Source organism: Odocoileus virginianus, chromosome 4 (genome assembly GCF_023699985.2).
Source record: "Odocoileus virginianus isolate 20LAN1187 ecotype Illinois chromosome 4, Ovbor_1.2, whole genome shotgun sequence".
In the NCBI taxonomy this organism is placed as follows: Eukaryota; Metazoa; Chordata; class Mammalia; order Artiodactyla; family Cervidae; genus Odocoileus; species Odocoileus virginianus.
Window position 1 is genome coordinate 9,798,276 of NC_069677.1, and position 21,050 is coordinate 9,819,325.

The following is a 21,050-nucleotide window of genomic DNA, read 5'->3' on the forward strand; positions in this document are numbered from 1 at the left end:
ATTCTTTGCAACCCCATGAACAGCAGCCTGCCAGGCTTCTCTGTCCATCACTAACTCCCTGAGTTTCCTCAAATTCATATCCATTGATTCAGTGATGCCATCCAACCATCTCATCCTCTGTCAGTCCTTCTCCTCTTGCCCTCAGTTTCCCCCAGCATCAGGGTCTTTTCCAGTGAGTCAACTCTTCACATCAGGTGGCCAAAGTATTGGAACTTCAGCTTTAGCATCAGTCCTTCCAATGAATATTCAGGGTTGATTTCCTTTAGGATTGACTGGTTTGATCTCCTTGCAGTCCGAGGGACTCTCAAGAGTCTTCTCCAGCACCATAGTTCAAAAGTGTCAATTCTTTGGCCTTCAGTCTTCTTTATGGTCCAACTGTCACACCCATACATGACTACTGGAAAACCATACTGCAAATGTAGTGACTTAACAACACAAATTTATTATCTTACATTTCTGTAAGTTAGAAGTGAGCTTGAATCTCCCTAGGCTAAAGTCAAAATGTGGGCAGACTCTACGAAAGAATTTGTTTCCTTGCCTTCTCTAACTTTTAGAGGCTGTCCACATTCCTTGGCTTGTGGCTCCCTTCCTCTGTCTGTAAAGCTAACAATAGCAGGTCAAGTCCTCATACTGCATCATCTATTTCTTCCTTACAAATCCTTCCTTCATCATTTGTTCCTTCCTTCCCTCTGAACATCATATTCTGCCTGCTTCTTCCACTTTTAAGGATCCTTGTGATTACATTGGGTTTACCCGGATAATCCAAGATAATCTTCCAGTTTTAAAGTCAGCTGATTAGAATCCTTAATTCCATCTGCAGCCTGAATCCTTTTTTGCCATGTATAACATACTCCCAGATTCCAGGATCTCACACAAGAATATCTTTTAGGGGAAGGAGGGAACATTATTCTGCCTGCCACAGGATCTTTTTAGAATTACTTTGACAGATTATTTTATAAGCCACGAGGGCTCTGTTGTTGCTTCTTTGCTTTAACAAAAGATTGTTTAAAATGCATATTTTTTATTCCATTTGCAAGTAATATTCAGCCACTTTTTAGATTATATGTTTAATTATGGGATTATTTGTTATAAAGGTAGACTGTAGGCTTATTTATTATAACAAGCACTCATATGGATAGGAATATAGGGGAGTCTGAGAGTGGCTCTATGGGGACCTGTTACCCAGTGGCATGGACGTTCCATGAGACTCCATGCATAAGAGGATGATTCCTTTTGGCTGCATGTAATTAATGTATATTATATATCCCAAGTTGGATTTACATGCGTTGTAATAAAAAAATTAGAAGTTTGCACATCAGAGGCATCAAATCTTTCAAAGACAACCATTTGTTTAGGAGTGAGTATAGTGACAAGAGAGCAGTGGGATAAGATATACTGACCATTACCAAACTGTACCAACCCAGCTGTGGCTATTTAAAAATGAAATAAAAACCCATTTCTTTTAATATGTGGATATTATTTTTTTTAATGGCTACTAAATTATTAAGACGTATATATTTATTTATTTATTTATTAAATTGTTTGAGCCTAACCATGTAATTAACAGAATTGTTAGCTATTTTCTTTGACTTTGAGGCAACACTAAAAAATTAATGAGATACAAATGGTGCTGAGAAGGAAGACTGGAAACCTCTGCTCTGTACATCCTGCCAGTATTCCCTCTTCTCAATGTTTATTGCTTTGCCTATAAATCCCAGTTGTCCAGAGTAATCTTTTTTGGATACTTCACACTTTTAATATACTAACATTCCTTCATTAGGGTTTTGAGCAATTTTGGCAAGTATTCTGAGCCAGAAATTTTTTTTTATTCTGGTGTAGTTTCAAATTTAGCAGTTATTCAACATTCTGGTGGAACAGTTTTAGTTTACAATTCTTCTTGTTCATGACATTACACTCAAAAGTTTTTTGTGATACTGTATGTCAAGTATGCATGTTAGATTTCACAAGAACACAGTCATGAGTACATGATGAACAGACTTTTTTCCTTGAATTAAGTGTAGAATATTCATTATAAGATAGTATGTTCATTGCATATCCTGTATTTTCTATTTAATCTGATAAAATTAACAGTTTAATCTCTGAATGACAGCATTATAAATTTAGTTTTCACCTCCTTTTTTGTCTGGACTTGTAACAATGAGATTGTTTTACTTTTATAATCAGAAAGCATATATATTTATATATTTGAAAACTATGCATCTTTTTAAATCTTTAAAGGAAATTGATGTAATTGATCCCAGTCAATACTTATTTTCCCATTCTGTCCTTAAAAATTATGTTGGACAGAAAGGAAAGCAGAATTCTGAAATAAACCAAGGCTAGAATTGAGAAATTGAATTTGAGGTAGATGTCCAAACCACTGAATTCATAAATTCTCCTGTTTTCAAATGTCCGTTTATTAATGTCACTTAGAAGCTCCCAAATGATGCATTTTTAACTTACAAATATACTGGATTAAGACTAGATTTGTTCACATACGTTCTCTGAATTTTCAGAGTATTGTTTTCTCTTTTCCAATACTTAGCAGTTAGTATGTCTTATCTTCGTATCAGCCTGGAAATATGGAGCATGGACTTTTGCCTTATAAATTCTGACCCCAGCTCCACCCTAGTACCTAGCACAAGCCCTGAGTAATGAATGAATGGGTGAATGAATGAATGAATGAAGTATATTTTATCTCCATTTTGAATCTCAATACGTATGACTTACTGCCAATAATAGGAAGCTTGGCCACTCTTTATTATTCAGCACTAGCTATAGGAAGGTCAAAGGGCACATTTTAATAGAACAATGGAGAATTTGAATAAATCTGTCACAGATTCTCTTTCTTACTGCCTTTGTAGAAGTCTGACCTAATTCCTTTTAAGTAAAAAGTTTTGATGAAAGGGAACTTATTACAAAATCTAATTATAGACACATCTAGACCTTTAGGCTGATATTTCAAGTCCGTGATGGCAGTTTCATGTTTCTTTTTTTTTTAACCAGAGTCATTCTTTTTTTAATCAGGGAAATGAGTCTTTTTCCAGTTTCTAGCAAAATTAGTATTTCTACTATTACTTTTTATAAATCAGAAGAATCTACATGAAAGTATTTGAAAATATACACATTAATTATAACAACATAATAAACTAAAAGCTGTAATTTTGTTCAACCCATGTGTTATAAGTGCTACTACTGCTAGAACCTTCTAATGGAATTTTCTTGTAGTTCACTGATCTTGATGTTACTGTTACCATCTCTTCAGAAGAAAAACTGGATTATTCCATTCTATCTCAAGGTGTACTATTTTCATACATGTACAAACATCCTCTTGAAGGTTCTCAGTGGTATGCTTCTAATATTTCTGTAGGGAAACTCAATATTTAATATCATATTATGTCTTCATTAATTGAATTAGCTGTAATAGGGAAATAAATAAGCTCATGATTAGACGAGTTTTGAAATCTTGAATCTTAACGCTATAAACAAAACTATGAAAATACATTATTCACCTTATCTGAGAAATAGCTGTCTAGCCTTGCTAGCCACAATTCACATGTCATTTTTCACTGAACAGATGAGTACTTTGAAAATGACATTTTGAAAAATGTTAGCACTTTGGTATTGAGTTTGTTGAAACAATGTACTTTAACTGTTTAACAGAAGATGCTTTGGGAGAAGTTCTTTAATGCAAGTTACTAGAATGCCGAGGTGGTGATAATGGGTAGGGGAGCATAAGGGGGAGATGATTAGCTAGACAGAAACCCCTTGAGGGTGATAGCCCACTAAAAGCTGACTTCAAATGGTAATTGAAGAAAGGAAATATATTTGTTTGTATTGAAAATCATATGAAATGTATAGACTAGAGAGTAATCCTCTTAATGTATTTTCATGCATTTTACCTTTGTTAAGATAATTATGTCCCATTTTAATAGCATGCAAAGAGATAAAAACAAACTTGCCCCAAAATGAGGGGAAATGAGAAAACTCAGACAAGGGTGATGAGCATAATTAAAGAAATGCACATTATTAAGTAAATTAGAGATTTTAAGCTTTAAAGAAAGAAGGCTAAGTAGTGAATTATTATTTTCAGTTTTATGAACTAAAAGTGAATTACTCATGTTGGTGACTGATTAAGGGGCAAAAATAGAACAGGGATTAAAAGATGAGAATGGATTTATGAAAGGCTCAGCGAAATGCTTCTTACTGAAGAAGGTCTTGTAATGTTCATCCATGGAGATTTTCAAGGAAAACAAGTCTTCAGGTAGAACCTGTGTTTCTTGAAGGTGGAGGGTTTGACCAGATGGTAAGTGTTCCATGATTTAATAGTACATTGCCTTCTGCAGAACCACACATCATTCTTTGGGAGCTTAAAAGTTGCTGATAAACCTCAATTTAGGATGTCTCATTTCCCAACCAGTCTACTCTGGGCCCACTGTTTCAGAGGATTATTAGTTATTATTATTATTATTATTATTAATAGAGGATTTTATTATTAGTGCGCTTCATTTCTGCAAGATAATAACTATGCTTTCCAGCTATAAGGGACTGTAAACATAACAGTCAGTCTTTATAGGACTGAATTCTGCCAACAAAGGGTCTAAACGAGAGACACACACAAATTAATAACATGCAGAAAGAAAACCATCACCATGAATGAATACTGCAGCAAAATATGCCCCCTCCTCTTTTGAAACCCTTTCATGTATTGCATGTTTAAATTAGTGATAGGTCATTAAGGCCACAGCAGTCATTTTAGGAAGAAAATGTGAGGCTAAGTTGAAAGGCACAGTTCAGTGATATAGAAATGTGTATTAGTATGTGTGTATATATAAACATACATATGTATTCTATATATTCAATATGCTCAAAATGTATGAGGAACAGTAGCTAGCAAACTTTTGAATGTTTACCATTTGTCTTTACATATATATCTTTATTTCTAAAAGGAGTATTTTCACTTGCAATGTCAAGTTTTAGTTTTTATAAGTATTTTTAATAAAGATCTAATCTATAATAACTCCTAGTTAAGTTTCCTAACTTTTATCATGAAATAAAAATTCATTCCATATGCACAATATTAAAAATTTATCCAATAAAGTGTATTAATGTTAATAAACCTATTCTTTAGGGAAATTTCTTGATTCTAATCCTTAAAAAATATGATAAAAATATTGTTATTTTATAATCCTTATTTCATATTTATAATGCTTCTTAATAAAACTGTAAAAAAATTCTGTTATTATCCTTTACAAAGCACCTTTAAGATTTTGTTTTTAATATCCTAGTTAAGCTTTCTACCTACATGTATCTGAATTTGTTATTGATCTGCTTAAATGAACCTTAGTCATCATCTGATATAACTTATTCAATAAATGAGCTCTTCCATTACAACCCAGATATATGTTCATATGACCACAACTTTAATGAAAACCTCCCTTTTAAAAAATTTTTAATTGAAGGATAATTACAGTATTGTGTTGGTTTCTGCCATTATTCAACATGAATCAGCCATAGGTATACATATGTCCCCTCCTTCTAGAACCTCCCTCCCACCTCCACCCCATCGCACCCCTCTAGGTTGTCACAGAGCACCAGTCTGAGCTCCCTGAGTCACACAATAAATTCCCACTGGCTATCTGTTTTACATATGATAGTGTATATGTTTCCATGCCACTCTCTCCATTCATCTCACCCTCTCCTTCCCCCCACTGTGTCAACAAGTCTGTTCTCTATGTCTGTGTCTCCACTGCTGCCCTGCAAATAGGTTCGTCAGTACCATCTTTCTAGATTCCATATATGTGTGTTAATATATGATATTTATTTTTCTCTTTCTGATTTATTTGACTCTATCAGTTCATTTCAGTCACTCAGTCGTGTCTGACTCTTTTGTGACCCCATGAACCGCAGCACACCAGGCCTCCTTGTCCATCACCAACTCCTGGAGTTCACCCAAACCCATGTCCATCTAGTCGGTGATGCCATCCAACCATCTCATCCTCTGTCGTCCCCTTCTCCTCCTGCCCTCAATCTTTCCCAGCATCAGGGTCTTTTCCAATGAGTCAGCTCTTTGCATCAGATGGCCAAAGTATTGGAGTTTCAGCTTCAACATCAGTCCTTCCAGTGAACACCCAGGACTGATCTCCTTTAGGATGGACTGGATCTCCTTGCAGTCCAAGGCACTCTCAAGAGTCTTCTCCAACACCACAGTTCAAAAGCATCAATTCTTTGGCATTCAGCTTTCTTTATAGTCCAACTCTCACATCCATACATAACCACTGGAAAAACCATAGCCTTGACTAGACGGACCTTTGTTGGCAAAATAATGTCTCTGCTTTTTAATATTCTGTCTAGGTTGGTCATAACTTTCCTTCCAAGGAGTAAGCATCTTTTAATTTCATGGCTACAATCACCATCTGCAGTGATTTTGGAGCGCAGAAAAATAAAAGTCAGCCACTGTTTCCACTGTTTCCCCATCTATTTGCCATGAAGTGATGGGATCAGATGCCATGATCTTAGTTTTCTGAATGTTGACCTTTAAGCCAACTTTTTCACTCTTCTCTTTCACTTTCATCAAGAGGCTCTTTAGTTCTTCTTCATTTCTGCTATAAGGGTGGTGTCATCTGCATATCTGATGTTATTGATATTTCTCCCAGCAATCTTGATTCTAGCTTGTGCTTCCTCCAGCCCAGCATTTCTCATGATGTACTCTGCATATAAGTTAAATAAGTAGGGTGACAATATACAGTCTTGACGTACTCCTTTTCCTATTTGGAACCAGTCTGTTGTTCCATGTCCAGTTCTAACTGTTGCTTCCTGACCTGCATACAGGTTTCTCAAGAGGCAAGTCAGGTGGTCTGGTATTCCCATCTCCTTCAGAATTTTCCACAGTTTATTGTGATCCACACAGTCAAAGGCTTTGGCATAGTCAATAAAGCAGAAATATACATTTTTCTGGAACTCTCTTGCTTTTTTGATGATCCAGTGGGTGTTGGCAATTTGATCTTTGGTTCCTCTGCCTTTTCTAAAACTGGCTTGAATATCTGGAAGTTCACGGTTCATGTATTGCTAAAGCCTGACTTGGAGAATTTTAAGCATTACTTTACTAGCGTGTGATATGAGTGCAATTGCATGGTAGTTTGAGCATTCTTTGGCATTGCCTTTCTTTGGGATTGGAATGAAAACTGACCTTTTCCAATCCTGGGGCCACTGCTGAGTTTTCCAAATTTGCTGGCATATTGAGTGCAGCACTTTCATAGCATCATCTTTCAGGATTTGAAAGAGCTCAACTGGTATTCCATCACCTCCACTAGCTTTGTTTGTAGTGATGCTTCCTAAGGCCCACTTGACTTCACATTCCAGGATGTCTGGCTCCAAGGTGAGTGATCACACCGTCATGATTATCTGGGTCATGAATATCTTCTTTGTACAGTTCTTCTGTGTATTCTTGCCACCTCTTTTAATATATTCTGCTTCTGTTAGGTCTATACCATTTCTGTCCTTTATTGTGCCCATCTTTGCATGAAATATTCCCTTGGTATCTCTAATTTTCTTGAAAAGATCTCTAGTCTTTCCCATTCTATTGTTTTCCTCTATTTCTTTGCATTGATTACTGAGGAAGGCTTTCTTATCTCTCCTTGCTATTCTTTGGAACTCTGCATTCAGATGGGTATATCTTTCCTTTTCTCCTTTACTTTTCGCTTCCCTTCTTATCACAGCTATTTGTAAGGCCTCCTCAAACAACCATTGCTTTTTTGCATTTCTTCTTCTTGGGGATAGTCTTGATTCCTGTCTTCCTGTACACTGTCACAAATCTCCATCCATAGTTCATCAGGCACTCTGTCTATCAGATCTAGTCCCTTGAATCTATTTGTCACTTCTGCTGTATAATTGTAAGGGATTTGATTTAGGTCATACCTGAATGGTCTAGTGGTTTTTCTCCACTTTCAATTTAAGTCTGAATTTGGCAATGAGGAGTTCATGATCCGAGCCACAGTCAGCTCCCAGTCTTGTTTTTGCTGATTGTATAGAGCTTCTCCATCTTTGGCTGCAAAGAATGTAATCAGTCTCATTTTGGTGTTGACCATTTTGTGATGTCCATGTGTAGAGTCTTCTCTTGTGTTGTTGGAAGAGGGTGTTTTTTATGACCAGTGCATTCTCTTGGCAGAACTCTATTAACCTTTGCCCTGCTTCATTCTGTACTCCAAGGTCAAATTTGCCTGTTACTCCAGGTGTTTCTTGACTTCCTACTTTTGCATTCCAGTCCCCTGTAATGAAAAGGACATCTTTTTTGGGTGTTAATTCTAGAAGGTCTTATAGGTCTTCATAGAACTGTTCAACTTCAGCTTCTTCAGCGTTACTGGTCAGGGCATAGACTTGGATTACCGTGATACTGAATGGTTTGCCTTGGAAACGAACAGAGATCATTCTGTCGTTTTTGAGATTGCATCCAAGTACTGCATTTCGGACTCTTTTGTTGACTATGATGGCTACTCCATTTCTTCCAAGGGATTCCTGCCCACAGTAGTAGATATAATGGTCATCTGAGTTAAATTCACCCATTCCAGTCCATTTTAGTTCACTGATTCCTAGAATGTCGATATTCACTCTTGTCATCTCCTGTTTGACCACTTCCAATTTGCCTTGATTCATGGACCTAACATTCCAGGTACCTATGCAATATTGCTCTTTATAGCATCAGACTTTACTTCCACCATCAGTCACATGCAGAACTGTGTGCTGTTTTTGCTTTGACTCCATCCCTTCATTCTTTCTGGAGTTATTTCTCCACTGATCTCCAGTAACATGTTGGGCACCTACCGACCTGGGGGGTTCATCCTCAGTGTCCTATCTTTTTGCCTTTTCATACGGTTCGTGGGGTTCTCAAGGCAAGAATACCGAAGTGGCTTGCCATTCCCTTCTCCAATGGACCACATTCTGTCAGACCTCTCCACCATGACCCAGCTGTCTTTGGTGGCCCCACACGGCATGGCTTAGTTTCATTGAGTTAGACAAGGCTGTGGTCCGTGTGATCAGATTGGATAGTTGTCTGTGATTGTAGTTTCAGTCTGTCTGCCCTCTGATCCCCTCTCTCAGTGCCTACCATCTCACTTGGGTTTCTCTTACCCTGGACATGGGGTCTCTCTTCACAGCTGCTCCAGCAAAGCGCAGCCGCTGCTCCTTACCTCTGATGCAGGGTAGCTCCTCTCGGCCACCGCCCCTGCCCTCAGTGCAGGGTAGCTCCTCTCGGCTGCGCTCCTGCGCCGTATATTTACTCTGTATAATAGACTCTATGTCCATCTACCTCATTAGAACTGACTCAAATGCATTCCTTTTTATGGCTGAGTAATATTCCAATATATATATATATGTACCACAGCTTCTTCATCCATTCATCTGTCAGTGGTCGTCCACGTTGCTTCTGTGTTCTAGCTATTGTAAATAGTGCTGCAGTGAACATTGGGGTCCATGTGTCTTTTTCATTTATGATTTTCTCAGGGTATATGCCCAGTAGTGGGATTGTTGGGTCAGATTATAGTTTTATTCCTAGTTTTTTAAGGAATCTCCATGCTGTCCTCCGTAGTGGCTGTATCAATTTATATTCCCACCAACCTTTTGCAAAAAGCTTCCCTTTTCTCCACACTATCTCCAGCTTTTATTGTTTGCAGATTTTTTTGATGATGGCCATTCTGACCAGTGTGAAGTAATATCTCATTGTAGTTTTGATTTGCAGTTCTCTAATAATGAGGTATGTTGAGCATCTTTTCATGTGTTTATTATCTACTGGTATGTGTTCTTTGGAGAAATGTCTCTTTAGGTCTTCTGCCCACTTTTTGATTGGATTGTTTTTCTGGTATTGAGTTGCATTAGCTGCTTGAAAACCTCCCTTGTTAGTTAGCTCTGGATCCTAGGAAATTTTCTTCCTATCAATCTGTAACTCATTTGGAGCAACACATCTCCCACAGAGCAACTTGGCCACATTCCACTTCCATTAGCAGCTCTCAGAACACTTGAAGATACCAGTCATGTCTCCATTAGCCATTAATCTAAACATTCCCCAGTTCTCATAACCTTTCCTCATAAATGGATTCCATGCCACTAGCCAGCTTAGTCATTGCCTTCTAAACCTACTATAGCTTGTCAGGACCCTCCTTAAACAGTATTACTAGAACTTAGCACTTTCCCTGCCGCTTTTGTTGTTGTTTAGTCTTTTTAGTCATGTCCAACTCTTTTGTGACCCTATAGACTGGAGCCCACCAGGCTCCTCTGTCCACGGCTGCACTTGGCACCTAATGGTAGGAGGCTGTGGTCTCTCCGTGCCTTTTTTGCTTCTTTTAGAGACAGTGAAGTAGAATTATCTTAATGATGTGTGTATAAATGGCTGCTGAGCCCATTGGTGTCTGTCATATTCCTTTAGATTAGGAATGATTTGAGGTTAGTGTCCTATTTACTGTTCCAGCATAGCTGCTTGCATATACAAGGCACTTGATAAATGATTTTGCAGAAAAGCTTAAGCTAAGTTTTCCCTTTTTTATACCTAAGCAATAATTCTTGAGCCTATTTTACATTTATCATGATTAAAGTTCTTTGTTTTTGTCTGTAACCTTTTGGTGCTATTTTTGATTCTGTTATCTGTCTTCTGTGCAGTTACTTCCAGCTTTTTGTGTGGAATACAGATTTGAGAAGCATTCCTTTTGTGTCAGTACCATTGGATAAAAGAAATAAAAGAAGAACTGCTTTTTTCAGTCTGATACAGTGGCTTGGTGGGAAGTACACTTGATTCTGTAGATTTAATTATACTATTGTTATTAACCCTGCTAACCTAACATTGGGCCTCTCTGGTGGCTCATTCTGTAAAGAATCATTTTGACTCTCAGAACTTCAGTTACTTTGTCTTATTTTACCTGCCTCAAAGAGTTAATAGGATGGTCAAATATGACAGTATATTTAAAAGCAGTTTTAAAAGGTGTTTCAAAATTTATATAAATCCAAGATTTGAAGTTGTTATTGTTTTTGACGACATCTTGAGAATCTTATTAAATCTTAGGAATAGTTCTCTGAAACTTTATGATTTGTTTTATAACTGCTAATCACCTAAGGTTTGACTGTCTTGACTAATAAAAATGTATTCACACATAGTTTTACTTCCCAAAAGTCTAATAATTTAGTTTGTCATTGGAAATGGGTGGAGAGAAGAGTTCTTTCAGGTTTATGATCTTCGTGTTCTTGAAAAACATCCATTTAAGTGTATTTGGTGGTACACAGGTCTTTGTTTTTGGCAATGTAAATACAGCCTATGAAATTTTATTAGCTTTTTGGAGAAAAATTATGTATCAGCATTGTGTTTTGTTCTACTAAATTACCTTGACTTTTTAATTGAAAGGCAGTTTATTTTAATTTTAGTATCAGTACAATAGAAAGTCATGAAAATATTTAATGATCATGTAGTTTGAACCCTCTGATGAGCAGCAAATTATCTTGTCTGCCTGACTTTTAATAGATGACTTTCACCCACCGGATCTGCTAAACTAGTGTGTAAAGATACTGTATCAGACTCTAAACTGAGAATTCAAATGGAAGTCAAATTCAGACTCATAATAATCAGCTTTTACTTTGTACATGTTCCAGAATACTGGGGAGAATATTAAATCAATCCTAACACAGATAGTTTTCCCTCATTCTGATTATGAAGATCTTAATTTAACCCTTTCCTGTGTAAATTATTTTTATTCTTTAATTTCTACGATAACAAGTGATTTCAGCAAATCCAGTTAGCATAAAGCAATCTTGTGGTCATCATTTTTATAGTAATTCAAGAAGCAAACACTGAGAATGAGAGAATTGAATGAACATACTTTTTTTTAAAATTTCTGGCCTCTGAAGTTATATCAGCAGTCTTAGCCCACTTATCCTACATATAACAAGAATTTTAATAAATGAGATGGAATATTTATGTCGAGGATCCTGGACCAAGGCTGGATTATATGGCTTCTGGATGTAGACATCAGGTGTGTGAGTCAGCTCTCACACTGATAACCATTTCTGAGTCAGGGAGCTAACAAAACTGCATAAAGTGGAGTTGGATCAGCTGCCAGTTAATTAGTTTACAATGAATTTCTCTTTTTATTTTATTAAATAGGTAAAATAGACACATAGTAAAAACTAAGTTCAAAAAAGCAAAAAAGGGTATACAGTGAAAACTGTCTACCATCCTGTGGCGCCCAATTTCCCACTCTAGAGGCAGCCCTGAATGTCAGTTTCTTAGGTATTTCCCAGAAAATTCTATACATTTATAAACAAGTGTGTGTGTGTGTGTGTGTGTGTGTGTGTGTGTGTGTACCTTACACTTTTCTGTACTTTTTTCATTTATATATTTTTGCTGTCATTACCATCAGCAAATACAGTTGTTTCGTTTTTAATGGTTGCATAGGATACCTTTGTTTGGATGTTTGATAAATTTTTAAATGACCAACTCACAATTGGTGGACATCAAGCTAGTTTTTAATCTTTTCATACTACAAACAACATTGCAGTGAGTGTTCTGTATATACATGTACTGCATAGCTATAGGATAAATTTCTAGAAGTGGAATTTCTGAATCAAAGAGTAAGTGCATTATTTGATAGATGTTCCCAGATTACCCAGTAGGAGATGACCTGTTTACAGTTTCATTCACAGTGGTTTTCAGACAGGATTCCCTGCTTCACCAGCTTCTACTTTTCTGAGACATCTCAGGCCTCTTTTTTTTTTCCCACACCGTGCTTGATAAAAATCAGTAAAATCAAATCTCTTTTCAAGACTCCATACTGACAGTCCCCTTTCAATGTGCCCTCATTCTTACCTTATCATTCTTTCTTTTCCAACATGCAGTTATTTTAGTATGTGCAGGTTATGTTTTTCAGTTATCACACTTTAATTTTCCTGATTACAAATTACATGTGAGGGTATATTTCCTTCAGAAATATAAATGTCAAAGGGATTATTTTTAAACATATTTTCTAAAAACAGCTAATTCCATTAGTGGTTTGTGAACTCTTTCTTAGAAGTAGCACTTGGTTCTTAAGCATTGGCTTTTTCTTATCACTTATTTCAGTGTTTTATCATTGTATTTATTTATTTTTTATTGAAGTATAGTTTATTTACAGTGTTGTGTTAATTTCTGCTGTACAGCAAAGTGATTCAGTTATAAATATATATACATTCTTTTTTTAATCTTCTTTTCCATTATGGTTTATCATAGGATATTGAATATAGTTCTCTGTGCTGTATTCACTGTTTTATCATCTTTACCATCTAGGCTTATCTGTTTTGGGGTCAGTAGTGGTCTCTGCTCTGATTACCATGACTTACCATAAATTAGTATAAAGTGTTTTTTAGATACAATACACCTCTATAAAGCTACCAGTGATATTCCATATCTAGACTTCCTAATGTACACTAATGAGTGATGTGTAAGGAGAATGTGTTGTTGATTTGTGTGATCTATGTCCAGCAAACATACAATAAGTGTGAGGTGTTGGGTTTTAAGAAACTCTTGAAAATTGCATTAAAATTGCATTTTAAATATGTTTATTGTATCTATTGGTGATGGACAGGGAGGCCTGGCGTGCTGCGATTCATGGGGTTGCAAAGAGTCGGACACAACTGAGCGACTAAACTGAACTGGACTGATTGTATCTATTAGATGCTTCCCATTTAATCCTGTATCCAATGTGGTCATCACTTTAGCCAGCAGTGTGTCCTTTATTCACCATCATCCTTTTGTCCTCTATTTCCATGTGTCTTCTAATCAAAGAAAGTCAAAGTAATCACCAACTATTTGTGATAGTAGAATGTGCAAAATATCTTATAGTTCTGAAAGGCCACAGTATAACTGGAGGAAGAAGTGTGGGTTGAGATTAATTAGAGAAATGCTGTTAGGAAACAGCGGATGCAGTTGTTTTTTTTTTTTCTTAACTTCTCCAACAGTATTAGGGATTATTAATGATTGCAATTGGGTTTGGTAAATTCTGGTAATTTGATATTAGTTCTATGAATAACACATAACAGATTTAGAGTAATTCCCTCACTTTCTTCTGTTCCTCAATAGAAATTTTTTTCTTAACAAATATTTTTATTAAAAATATTTTCCTGGTAACTTTAAGGTTAAAATAATTGCTACTCACTATCATCAGTGGACATGATATACTTATTAGTTCAATGGGAGATGTTTTAGGTTTCTAAATAGGATATCTTTCTTTCCTCACTGATTCTGTGGTTTAGTCACTAAGTCATTTCTGACTCCTGTGACACTGTGGACTGTAGCCCACCAGTCTCCTCTGTCCATAGGATTTTCCAGGCAAAAATACTGGAAGGGGTTGCCGTTCCCTTCTCCAGGGGATCTTCCCAACCCAGGGATTGAACCCATGTCTACTGCACTGCAGGCAGATTCTTCACTGACCAGCTACCAAGAAAGCCCGTTGTTTCTGTGCTGCTAAGTCGCTTCAGTCGTGTCTGACTCTGTGTGACCCCATAGACAGCAGTCCACCAGGCTCCCCCATGCCTGGGATTCTCCAGGCAAGAACACTGGAGTGGGTTGCCATTTCCTTCTCCAGTGCATGAAAGTGAAAAGTGAAAGTGAAGTCATGTCCGACTCATAGCGACCCCATGGACTGCAGCCTACCAGGCTCCTCCATCCATGGGATTTTCCAGGCAAGAGTACTGGAGTGGGGTGCCATTGCCTTCTCCACATTGATTCTGTATTCACCTTCAAATTAACATTATTGAAGATTTGTATGCAGACAGTTGCATTAATATAATTATTTGGAGTGGGGCACATTTCTGTAACCAGTCCTCTAAGAATAAGAGCAGTCGCCTTTTTCAAAATTTTCACTATAGATTGAGTTCATAGGCTATTTATAGGCTAATCTGGGATCCCAGCCACTATTAATTATACATTTCTAGGTGAAATTTTTTTTCGATGTTCCAAAAAAGTCATGTATTTTTAAAAAAACTCTTGACCTGAAACTCCTTCTAAAATTGAGGACTATTTCTTTTTTTTTTTCCATTTATTTTTATTAGTTGGAGGCTAATTACTTTACATCATTGCAGTGGTTTTTGTCATACATTGAAATGAATTAGCCATGGATTTACATGTATTCCCCATCCCGGTCCCCCCTCCCACCTCCCTCTCCACCCGATCCCTCTGGGTCTTCTCAGTGCACCAGGCCCAAGCACTTGTCTCATGCACCCAACCTGGGCTGGTGATCTGTTTCACCCTAGATAATATGCATGTTTCGATGCTGGACTATTTCTATTTTAAGTGTTTCTCCAGGAATTACATAGTAGATAACTTTTATTTTGTGTTTGAAGGCTGTTATTAAACAGTCTTGAAATATCTAATTTTCAGGAGTAATTAATGTAGCTTACATCTTTTCTTAGATTTTAAGTTTTTTTGAAAATTACAGAATGAGTCTAGATTTTGTGTTAAGTTGCTATATTTTATCTGTTCCTCAATATGCCAGGAGTGTAACTCAGAGGGAAGAACCCTTTAAATTGTAATAGTTAAAATTGTTTTTGTGCTTTGAAGTAATCCACCAAAAAGATAAAGGAAATAAACTAGTAATCATCCAACCATAAAACCTTTTCCTATATACCCCCCAAAACCTGAGCAAAGAGCTGACAGATGTATGAAGCTTTGTCCAACTTCATCAGCTGCCTCTGAGAAGAGGTAAAATTCCAGAGTTAATATTCAGGAAAGAGACACCAGAAAATCCATCTGATATGACTCACTGCCACTCCTGTGAAACTGAAATGTTTGTGTTTTTATTTTAGTGACATTGTATGCCTCCTGTATTCTCCTGGGAGTGTTCCTGAATAGCAGTATACCTATATTTTTTGAGCTTTTTGTGGAAACTGTCTACCCAGTTCCAGAAGGAATTACTTGTGGAGTTGTCACTTTTTTAAGTAATATGTTCATGGGAGTACTTTTGTTTTTTCTCACATTTTATCACACAGGTAAGAAATTTGACTTTTCATTGACTATCTAAATGTGTCCATTAGTAGAGAGGTTTGTGGTGCTGATGTATAGAGAATTATGTGACTAGTTCTAAGGCAAATCACGTTATTTGAGCTTCACGTGCCAATGAAAGAAAATATCTTCAGTTGCTTTTCTTGAAATGCATCCTAGCTTAATGTAATGTACCCGAACCCCTCGCACACACCTGGAGTTTCTGATTTAATTAACTTGGACAGGGGCCCAGCATTTCTACCTAACCCTCCAGGTAATTCTAACATGCTGTTTCTCATTGAGAACCACTGCTATCTTGCTTTAAAAAAATACTTTGACTCTACTGTCTTAATATAAGGTCAAAATTAAGGTCAGGGATATATATGTAGTTTAAAGCTTTATGGATAATGAGAAGCCACTCAAAGAGCAGATCCAGTGTATAGGACAGCTTGTCCAATGAACATTTTATGATTATAGAGATGCTTTTTGTCTGCTGTCAACACAGTAGTCACTAACCCCACGAAGCTAATGCAGCTACCAACCTGGTTTTTTCATTTTATTTCATTTTGATTAATTTAAATTTATATTGAATTGCTACATGTGGCTGCCGAATTTGTCAGTGCAGGTATAGTGTGCAAAGAAAGTTATAGTTAGAATCCAGGGGTATGCCTTTGAAGAAGAGGGAGGTCCTCACAAAAGAAAGGATTAGGGTCCTCAGCCCACGTGGAGGAGTTCACCTTGGACCAAATGGAGAGAAGCCAGTGTGCATGCCTTAAAAGCAGACATCTCTGCCAGGCACATTGCTCGGGGAGAGTTCCTTCTTGATGTCGCCAACTTTCCTGCTTAGAAGCCAGTTCATCTATGATGAGCTTGTAGGAAGACAGTGGAGAAGGGGCCTAAGGAGAGAATGAACTAGCTTTTGAGGGGGTGGGAGGAACTGCTGCAGGGACAGCTGCAAAGCTCACTGGGCATTGTTGAAGGCAGACCCCACGGTGCTGGGGTCGGCAGCTTGTAGTGACTCTGCTTTGAAGTTGCTTGGCTTCCTCTGATACTGTCTTTTCTGCAGTCCAGATTTTGTCTCACTGGTTTAGAAAATCGGGGCCCAATTATCTAGGCTTCTTTTTGGCATGTTAAAAATATTTATACTTATTTTATACTTCTATACTTCTTATTTTTTATTTTGTACCTGTGAGTTATAAATCTTTTATTAATTTTTACTAGGTTTCTGTCCCATTTTATTTCATCTTAAACAAATGAATATTACCACCTTTTTTTTTCTGGTTGCTATTTTCTTAACTACTTATCAGATACCAGTAAATATGGCTAATTTGTACATGTAAGAATCTAATTTATAGGACTCAAATATAAGAAATGCTCTGAAATGTGACACTTCAAGAAACCTAATTGTTTTCAGGAATCCTCACAGTCTTGTAATTGAAAAAATAGCAACAATAACATCCTTGACTCAAAAATAAGTTTTTGAAGCTTTAAAAGCTGATGAAACAGAATCTCCCTGAGCTTTGGACAGCTTTTGGCAGAGCACTTTCACCTCACAGCAAAGAGCATCCAAATGCTATATTAATTTCTTAATAAAATTAACAATAAACTAGATCATTTCTGTCATCAGTAATTCAGGAAAAGAAGTTTTCATCTTTGCTAAACCTGATATCCGTTTAGTTTGCCCTATGACAGTAATATTTTCGAAAGAGAGTGATCTTAATAAAGTCAGACCACTCTTCACTGTCCTGGAAACGTGTGTTTCCATTAGAAGAAATGCCATCACCAGGTGTCAGGGTAAAGTCTTTGCCTCCAGTTAGTTTTCTAAATGGAATCATCTAACGGTTATTACGTTGTCAGCTTTAACCCACTTCAGTAGTGTCACAGTTGACAGAGATGGCTGCTGCCCTTAGAAATGGTTTTCCAGCTCACAGACACAGGTGGGCTGAGTGGTCCTTGCAGCCTGGCTGAGTATGCATGGTTTCAACTATGGAATGGGAATTGCTGTGTCTTCCCAGCATTTAAAAACATCAACAGTAGATGCCAGATCATGTTACCCTTAATAGACCTCTTGCATGTGGCCTATAGAATATAACAGTCATATATTCATTGGTGAGTTTAAGGCAGGAACCACTCCTGCGCTGACTGTGGAGGAGGCCAGTGCATCCCTACCACTGCGCTCAGCCAGCACAGAATCTCTGCCACTCTCCTGGTTCCTGCATGTGGCAACTTCCGATTTGTTCAATGGAGACAGGCATCTGTATGTCAGTCAGTGCTCACTCCTCCTTTTGTAGGTTCTTGGTGACCAGATACAAGCAGACATTTGTGTTTCTTTGGCACGGGCAGTGTTAGAAATAGCACCATTTCTGTTAATTCCTATCTCATGATATGATCAAGGGTTTATTTAGCTGGGGGAAGAAAGCTTCCCTCTTTTGGGTTGGTTTCTGATCACATGTTCTTACACATATCTGTATAGATAGATGTTAAAGGTTTCTGCCTAAATTCCGTGACTACTGTGAAAAATAAAACTTTAAATAAAAGTTAATCAAACAGGATGATTTTTCAGGACAAAAAAAATTTCAGTATGTTTTGACATTTTAGAGTTAATGAGAAAATCAGTGTGAAAGAGCTTTGACCAGGGCATGACTGGCACTCACTAAATTTTTTTTTTCCTTCTGGATAATTTATTTTTCTTTCTGGTGATGATAGGAATTTAAATATCTAGGCTTCTATTTTTTAAAAAATGTTTTTTATATGCTTATTTTTCAGTGTGTGTAAGGAATACACACAAACCCATACCCCACAACTTTCTAAGGCTAAAAAGTTATTAGAAATATGAAAATTCTGTTGAGATTCTTTCCCTGATGATTAGTTGATCTCCGACCCAGAAGTCCCATATATAACATGCCTTATAGCCTCAGTGTGATGATACAGAAATGACAAATCTGAAAAAAAATTATGTAAAATTATTTCCTAAACTTTTGTATATGATAAATTCCCTTCCATTAGAACCAGTGTTTGAATGTCATAATTTAATCATTTTAAATTTGAAAAACTCACCCAGAAGTTAGTCATATGTCAGAATTCATCTATTAGATACATGATTGGAGGGTCTGATTTTTAATCATCATAAAGATCGGTGGTTTTTTTAGATCAGTTCTCAAGGCAGTACTGAACTTCCTGACCAGAGTTTTTGTTTCCCCATCATGTGCTATCTGGTAGATGACTACTCAGATGTGGCTTTTCAGAGCCATACAGACTAACCCAAAATGACCACATTAGAGTGCTTTGCCTGGCAAGACAGGCTCTGGTATTGATTCGCCTGCAGATTATGGCCATTGCCATCATGGCTGATGAATGTCACACAGGCTTCTATACCAATGCCACTTGACTTACGTGGAGCCCTAGGTCAGAGTTTCCCTTGTACTGTGTTGATTCTGCTTTGGGAACCTGGGACCCTGTCAAAGATTTCTTAGAGTTTGTCTGACTTGGGTTTTTCAGGGTCACTTTCAAAAAAAGTTACTTGCTCCTTAATATAATTGTATTTGCAAAACAGTTGCTTTCTATAATATTTGCTTTGCAAATCTCAATGACTTATTTCAGATAGCACAGTGATGTTTTATCCTAATGACTTCACATACAAAATCCATTTGAGAATGCTGTTATATTCTTTATATGCTCTAAAATGTATTCTAATGTTCTATTTTTATAGTTTGTAGCTTGTTCTGTAGTTTGTATTGTCTGGGTTTTGTTGTTGTTCTAGAAGCTCTGCAACAAGTTTTGGATAAAAGCATTAAAGGTTTTTAACTGAGTCTTTCATTTTGAAGTAGCCGACCATCAATTTGAGGCTGCGTTGTGCTGAGGAGAGAGTATTGTCTGGTGGTTACCAGGAGAACAGGTTCAACAGGTGTATACTAGTGAGAAGTAATTTTATATCTAAGAATAAAAATAACACAATGGGACGGTCAAAGCTATTGGGTAATTAATGTGGAGTGGAGTATTACACTGTGAAATCATGGTGTCAGCTGGTTCTCTTGAGATATAGTGGAGACAGTTTGTTAAATCACCATAATTTAGGCTAAATCAACAAAGTAAGTAGAAGGCTGGTTTTGGAAAGTGTGTTATTCCCAGTTATTTGGAATCAGATAAATAAGTTGAAGGTGGTAGAAACTGAAAGTGTGGCATCACTGCAGGGAAAGATGAGGTGAAAAGTAGAATGGTTCATCCTAATTAGTTCGGTCCCAGCAGAGCCTCAGCATTTGGTGCAGAGCCCTGAAACACAGCACATGTCTCACTGTGTAAATTTGTAAATTGACAGTGCTCAGGCTGCAGCAGAGGAGATGGTCGAGAACCAGCAGAAATGTAGAAGCAAACCACGAGCCTGGAGTAGGGATCTGTATGCTCTCTAGTGAAAGGCAAAGGGAAGGAATGTTGGGAAACCGTGCTCACTTTAAAAGATACAAAGACAGTTTCGATGGATAAGGACTCTGTTGGTTTAATCATGTCATATGACCCTGGACTTCAGAGAACCACAGTTCACGTCACTCCTGCCAGGTCAAGTCAAACTTTTAAGCAAAGCCATTTCCTGCACATCAGAGCCACTTTAGCTGTGGTGTATGTGAATAGTTCTCAGTGGAAAATGCAGAATTTTTCCTCCCTGACCTTCTTCTCTCTAAACAATAATTTCTCAGAACACTGGTAGTTGGGTCAGCCAGATGAACTCACTGTAGAGTGGACTTGGCTTTTCAGTGAGAGGTGTGCACAGCAGTGAACATCAACCGACAAACCATGACACTGAAGAGTAGTTTCGAGTTATTTTTAGGAATTTCATGTTAAACCTCGGTAGAAGAAATCGTTTTACAATGCTGATGAAATAAAGGTCTGCTTTGGCAATATTTGACCAATTTCTAGGTTTAAGGAGAGCTAAGACAAGTTGATCGTTGTTACTTCTGTGTTACTCTAGCTCCCATGAAATACAGTCTCTAAGGTTTAGAAAATGTCCTTGATGTAGATTTCTTGTCAAGTGCTGTACTTCCTGAGCTACTGCTTTAAGCAAATTTTAAAT

The 21,050-nt window shown here is 37.2% G+C and overlaps 1 protein-coding gene across 1 annotated transcript in view; it reads left to right on the plus strand.

Moving 5' to 3' along the window:
* SLC49A4 (solute carrier family 49 member 4) overlaps positions 1 to 21,050 on the plus strand; it is a 98,651-nt gene that overhangs the window by 60,634 nt on the left and 16,967 nt on the right. The window contains exon 8 of the mRNA XM_020912777.2: positions 15,814 to 15,996. Within this exon, the coding sequence (XP_020768436.1) occupies positions 15,814 to 15,996 (183 nt within the window). The remainder of the gene's footprint in view (positions 1 to 15,813; positions 15,997 to 21,050) is intronic.